The 7,314-nt window shown below is 45.7% G+C and overlaps 1 protein-coding gene across 1 annotated transcript in view; it reads right to left on the bottom strand.

Moving 5' to 3' along the window:
* Positions 1–277: 277 nt before the first annotated feature.
* The window catches only part of ttc7a (tetratricopeptide repeat domain 7A), a 29,259-nt gene continuing 22,222 nt past the window's right edge, over positions 278–7,314 (bottom strand). The window contains exons 19-20 of the mRNA XM_083695590.1: positions 6,467–6,669; positions 278–835 (exon numbers count right to left, since the gene is read on the bottom strand). Coding sequence (XP_083551716.1) covers positions 617–835; positions 6,467–6,669 — 422 coding nt within the window. The 3' untranslated portion in view covers positions 278–616. The remainder of the gene's footprint in view (positions 836–6,466; positions 6,670–7,314) is intronic.

Raw genomic sequence — 7,314 nt, 5'->3', positions numbered from 1 at the left:
GCTCATGAATGTGGTCAGACACTCGGAAGTGATGTTGATTAGTCACAAGTGACAAGACAGATGAAGACACACAGTTCAGTAGTGATTTAAAGGCATAATTTATGGGAAGAATTATGGACAAAAGTCGAAAACACACAAAAACACAAATACGATGAATCATTTACAGTACAAACAAAAACCAGTCATTTCAACACCACACAGACACAACTCCACACATACACTACAGGACTGAGTGATCTCAGTCAGTCAGTCAGTCAGGAGTACTGTAAATGGAATGATTGCACAGGGTCCCTGAGAGAGAGAGAGAGAGAGAGAGAGAGGGAGAGGGAGAGAGAGAGAGAGAGAGAGAGAGAGAGAGAGAGAGAGGTGTGGATGACAGTATCATTGTGTGTATGCTTGTGTTTGAATGCATGTGAATGTTTGATTTGAGAGAGAGAGTGAGAGAGACACAAATAGAGAAAGATATCAAAAGAGAGGGAAAGGAGATATTGCACGTGTGTGAACGTGTGTGTGTGTGTGTGTGTGTGTGTGTGTGTGTGTGTGTGTGTGTGTGTGTGTGTGTTGATAAAGGTGCAGTGAGGTGAGGTGTAGGTTGAGTCTCCAGCCCTGCTCCTCCTCACAGCTCTCGGGGGATGATGGTGAAGGGTCTGATGGGGCAGGAGGCCTCCAGCTCCAGGGCGGTGAGAAAGCAGTCTGGAGCCTGGCTGCTGCCCCTCGATTGCAGTGCCTCCCCCAGGCCGCTCCACGCCTCATGGGCCGTGCTTTGGGCCTGCACAGCGTCCCGCAGAACCTTCTCCCCCAGCCCAACGCGCCCCGACCGCACCAACAACTGACCCTGCGTGGTGGTGGGAGGATAGGTCATATTGTTACTAGAATCAGACAGCCACGTTCCTATCTGTTGCCTGTGACTTTCTTCTGTCTTGTATGTTAGACCCATCGCGTCTCGATATTATCATCTTCTTCAAACATGGTTGTTGACGACTATTTTCCTTATATTCAATCATGAAGGAAGTAACACTGGTCACCTAGCAAATAAACAAAACAATTGGCAGTCATAACAAGTGAAGCTGTGCCCACTTGATAAACTCTTTGGTTTCATACAGTATCAAACTTTGCAATTGGCTTGGCAGGAAAGATCCCCTAAGACATGAGATATCCCCAGACAGAACATGATGTGTCAGGAGCGCACATGCTGGTCCTACTGGGAGGACACTTAGAATCCAGAGAAGTAGGTGCCATGTCCAGCCTCCTGTAAGTATGCTAGTTCAAGGTTTTGTTTTTGTCCAAACTCTTCATTTGTGCTGGCGTGTTTAGTGATGATTACAGCCAGGGGCACTCCCAGAAAGGATGGTGTGTGTGTGTGTGTGTGTGTGTGTGTGTGTGTGCGTGTGTGTGTGTGTGTGTGTGTGTGTGTGTGTGTGTGTGAGTGAGAGGGCAGTGGTCAGCGCAGCGTGACATGTCTCTTTGGCACTCCTCTCAGCTGGGGCACTTTGTGTCTCAAGAGCCCAGCATAACACGGTATCACGCAACTGACCAAGGGTATGAAGCCCGCCAGGGACTGAGGCACACACACAACCCATATCAAAAACATTAATAAAAACTCTATACAGTTCTTATATGGCTAACAATGTACATTTGTATATGTTCGGTTTTATATGCAAATACTCAATTTGTATACGTGTCCCTTATATGACTGATACTTCATACACTCTGACACACCTGAATGCTTTTATATTGTAATAAGGTATGACGTTGTATATGGATCATCTCTAAATATTGTAAGAAAAGTGTACATTCCGACAAAGACAACATCTACAAAGCATACATCCTGTATAGGCTATATCGTATTTATTTCTATTAATATTTTCGATAAATATAATTTTACTTTTGAGAAAAATGTATGTTTTGACAAAGGGAACTGGTATATGAATGGCAGTGATCCAATATGCTGTAATAGAAATAAGGCCATGAAAAATCATCCTCCCTAATGAATGGCACCAGCCGCCACTGTTGTAAACAAACTAGCTTCAAAACATGGTTAAAACTATAATGTTGATCTCATTATGGTCAGTCCTTGCATCCATAGTGCACATATCCTATAACTGACTGGCCTGTCCCAAATATATATCAGCTTAAGGAGGTCTGTTTGTTGATTGTTTCAATAAATGCCTAAAAAGCTTGGTACAGCTGTCTTGCCTCATCATAGCCCAAAATACGAGGTTGGTTCACCTCATAGTTTGTAAACGTAAAGCTTGGAAATATGTTGTTTATAACTATGATTTCAATAGAAGGAACTGTTCATCCTTGTCTGTTCTGTCTATAAATTCTCTTCCCCAGCTCAGCTTACTTGTCCTCAGCTTCGACTTTCTACACAAACAAGCGGTGTGCCACCATTTGGCTGCAAAAACGAATCGATTTGCACGGATCAATTTGCACAAACAAATTTGGATTACAGTTTTAAAGGACTTTATCTTTGTGTTGTGTTTGGAATATTGGAATATATTCAGAATTTTGCAATTAACTACAATACTCTGGTGTTCTCTTTTTCAGACCCTACATGTTGCATGGGTTGTTATCTGACTTTTTTATACAATAGGTGATACATTTTCTGTCTACAAATTGCTCAACGCATACATACACATGTGCCAGATGTGACGGGAATCTACCATGAATATTGTATGCCATATACATTACTTCTAAATTCCATATACAACATAATGTTTCCTATAGACTTTTTATAAATCTTTTCCATATAGGATACACACACGCACACGCACACGCACACGCACACGCACACGCACACGCACACGCACACGCACACGCACACACACACACACACACACACACACACACACACACAGAGTGCAAGTGTGCCGGGCATCAGACAGACGAGTTTTGTTATGTAGGCTCTGCTCACAAGCTCCAGATTAATTGGGCTGAAATTCAGAGAGCTCTCTAGAGAGGATGCTCCCTGTCTCTCAGCTCCCCTCTCTACTGTCTCTTCGTACTCTCTCTCTCTCTTTTTCCTTTTTGTGTGTGTGTGTGTGTGTGTGTGTGTGCATATGCGTGTGCGTGTGTGTGTACGTGCGTGTGTGTGTGTGTGTGTGTGTGTGTCACCACAAGCTTACACTTGGAGACTTACGGTAAAATAACTCATGAGCACAAAGGCCTCGACAGACCACCTAGAGGTGAAACAGACTTTCACACGGAGAAAACTGATTGGAAGTTCAGGGAGACATAGAAAATCTGGGTGAGAGAGAGAGAGTGCCCTAAGCCAGAGTATGTGTACAGTGTCCGTGGCCCAACCCTATGGCCATGACCCTGGCCAGTGCCCCTTACCTGAACCCTCTAATACCATCATGGGGCGATGTGATCCCGGGTTGGATGAGCTGGAAATGAGCTGTGATTACCTATTGGCCCTGTCTGTCACCACTCCTTAACTCTCTCTCTCTTTCTCTCTCCCCCCCTCTCTCTCTCTCTCTCCCTCTCTCCCTCCCTCCCTCATACTCTTTTTCTCTCTCTCCCTCTCTCTGTCCGTCTGCCAGACCTGACCTGACTGACAGGGGCCACTTGTTAGGAAATGAGACTCCTTATGTCAACACCAAAAAAACGAATCCAATCAGTCAAACACACATCCATAAAGATAGGGAGAGAGTGAGAGAGAGAGAGGGTGGGGGGAGATAGAGGGGGAGAGGGAGGGAGGTAAAAACTGGGAGAGATGAGGAGAGGTAAAGAGCCGATGCATACAAGGGCGGACAGGCAGAAGCAAACTCCCCATCCTATCTTCCTCTCTCGCTGGTTATCAGCTGGTCTTTCTCAATAGAATACATTTCCCTGGTTGCTAGGCAATCCCATAAAGCACTGAGAAGGAACCAAGAGTTATAAATAATGTATTTGCATTATCTAATCAGTTGGCAGCCACCCCCATCCAGAGGGGAGAGAGAAGAGACAGGGAGAGAGAGAGAGAGAGAGAGAGAGGGAGGACAACAGAGAGACAGTGTACAGTATGTATGCGTGTGTGTGTGTATACATCTGAGTGTGAATATGTGTGGTTGTGTGTGAGAGAGAGAGAGACTTTACAATCACCTCTAAACAAGTGACCCCCAAACACTCCATAACAAAGGCCTAATCTGCCAAGAGATGAGCCTGGAGAAGAGTGTCCTCAGCCAGCTGGTCCTGAGGTTCAGTTCCCCAAACCAAACCTATTTGACTATGTCAGACTGAGTGAGCATATCCTGGCCATAGAGAAAGGCCATCATAGACAATACTGGTTTCCCAGAGAAGACAGGCTATGCTTACTCTGCCCACAAAATGAGGTAGAAACCAAGGTACATTTCCTAACCCCATGTAAACAATACAGTGAATTAAGAGATATTATGTTGGTTTGTTACCTATCGTATATCGTATGATTGTTTGTGATTTTTTTGGCTGTGAATACATTTGTTTGTTCATGCCAATAAAGCCAACTGAATTGAATTAAATTGAGATAGAGGGGACCATAGAGAGACAGCAGTGTGTGTGTGAGGTGGGATAGAGTGGGTCCTTCTGTGTGAAGAGGCCTGTGTGTGTGTGTGTGTGTGTGTGTGTGTGTGTGTGTGTGTGTGTGTGTGTGTGTCTGTGTGTGTGTGTGTGTGTCTGTGTGTGTGTGCGTGCACGTGCGCGTGCGTGCATGCATGTGTCTGTGTGTGACTCACAGCATCAGCCCTAGGAGCAGAGGTGATGGGATGTGGAGGATGTTGAGAGTGGTTAGAATCATTTAACACCACAGCCAGGAGGAAGGCAGGCTCGTCCAGGGCACAGCTTCACTGCCTTTGCAGTCCAGCCATCCCCCCTATCCAAAAATACCCCAACCAGCTGGCCACGGCTATGACTCACTCACACTGTCTCATATCACACACACACACACACACACACACACACACACACACACACACACACACACACACACACACACATTTTAGTCCCTTAAGATGTGTAAAAAGTGGTGCACTGTTCCACACACTTTGTTTTGATATTTCATAATATCTTGTGCGCCTTACTCATAACTTCTCTCATTCCTGTGACTGGTGAGGTGGTGAGTAGAGATTAGGACTGATAAACAGACTCTCAACATTGGATAAACTAATAATCCATAAAACTCTAACTAACCCATGCTAGTAATAAAGTATGATCCAACTCGCAGCACTGTTTGTTTGGGCCGTAAAAATCCTCCTCTAGGAATGATGTCCTCCAAGATTAGGAGTTGGGATGGCTAACCTCAAAACCCTCATTGTTGCACAGCACTGTTACAGGCAGAGAGACAGCCATGTGAATCTCACCCACACATAGGGCCTACTGTGTCTAAAAGCCTGCATCCAAGCTAGAAATAGCTGCAAGGTCAGGGATTGGTCATATGCTACAGGATTTATTCTACACTCCTCTATGTTTCAACTAACATGCTGTTCTCTATCACACGTACATATACAATACACACATGCACTCAACACACACACACACACACACACACACACACACACACACACACACACACACACACACACACACACACACACACACACACACACACACACACACACACACACACACACACACACACACACACACACACACACATATCTGTCCTTTCTTAGGAGAGGCCCTACTGGGACAGTGCCAGCTGGCTACGTTTTAACTTTTCACCCCATGGGATTGGTATTCCCACTGGCCAAATATGGAGGAGAGGAGCACCTCTCTCACCCCCTTGAGGATTGTGTGCTTTATCAAGCATGCACACACACACACACACACACACACACACACACACACACACACACCACACACACCACACACACCACACACACACCACACACACACACACACACACACACACACACACACACACACACACACACACACACACACACACACACACACACTCACACACATATACTGAACAGAAATACACTGGCCTTATGTGGTCACACAAGTCAAATAAGCACTTACTAGTGCAAAGTCAATCTATGGTTACTATGGAGACCACATGGGCGTATGTGTGGTGGTAGCAGTCTTGGATTTCAGGAATATCCCTCTCCAGTCTTTTCACCATGACAACAGAGAAAGGTCAGGGGTCAGAGATGCTGTGGTTAATCCACTGGATGAGCAGAGATGAGAGGGGTGAGGGACTTATAGAGAGGGGGGGGAGAGTAGGAGATGATCAGCTGAGAGATGAGAAAAGAGATGGGGAGTGAGTGAGATCTAGAGAGAAAGAGAGAGAGACATCTGGCCTGGGGCTCTTTGAGGACACGATTAATTGGACAATTTCCTTTAGCCGAGGCACTATGCTTTTTAGATGTGCTCTGAGGTTCCTTATAGAAATACACATATTAGCCTGTTGATCTCCCCTAGCCTTTGCGTGTGTGTGTGTGTGTGTGTGTGTGTGTGTGTGTGTTTGAGTGCGTGTGTGTGTGTGCCTGGGTGTGTGCCTCACCAGGTGTACTAGTACATGGTGTCCCCTGGGGTGTATGGCCAGGGCCTCATCGTAGGAGGTCTTGGCTTCGTCCAGGTTCCCGCGGAGCTCGGCCAGTCTCCCCCTCAGCAGCAGCACACTGGGGGAGGTGGGGAAGAGAGCCCCTGCCTCTGCCACACAGAACTGGGCCTCCTTCACACGCCCCTCCACCATGAACAGCTCCCCTACAGCACAGAGAAGAGAGAGAGAGAGAGAGTCACAATGTTCATCATTAGTTCAATTGTATATCATTAATAATATTTGAGAGAGAGAGAGAGAGAGAGAGAGAGCGAGAGACAAGTCTATGAAGAAGAAGTGAAAGTCTATGAAGTGTTTGTAACCAAAATGTTAATTCTAACGTTAATTCTATGTATTCTGTAATGTCTTTATTGTTGATGTTGATTGTTGAGAGAGAGAGCATCAAGAGCTATGTGCAGGTAGAGTAAGAATGACATCCAATATCATCAGCTGCAAGGCCATTTCTGTTTGACATGACTCATCCTATTTTATCTTCTATTCAACAGGTTAGTTGAGAGTACATTAAGCATATTGTCATTTTAACTGTTATACATAACTGTACATTTATACACTTAAGGCCCCACGTACGCAAGCACGCACGCACACGCACGCACACGCACACGCACGAGCGCGCACACACACACACACACACACACACACACACACACACACACACACACACACACACACACACACACACACACACACACACACACACACACTCTCAGGGCCAGAATTTAGTGCCTGGGAAGTAATGAGACTCTTGCCTAAATAAGGGCATTGCATGCTGCTGCTTCTGCTGTGGCTCAAGA

The sequence above is a fragment of the Argentina silus genome, assembly GCF_951799395.1.
Source record: "Argentina silus genome assembly, chromosome: X".
NCBI classification, from domain to species: Eukaryota; Metazoa; Chordata; class Actinopteri; order Argentiniformes; family Argentinidae; genus Argentina; species Argentina silus.
Note: the sequence above shows the minus strand (reverse complement) of the source record. Positions and strands in the feature narration are given on the sequence as shown.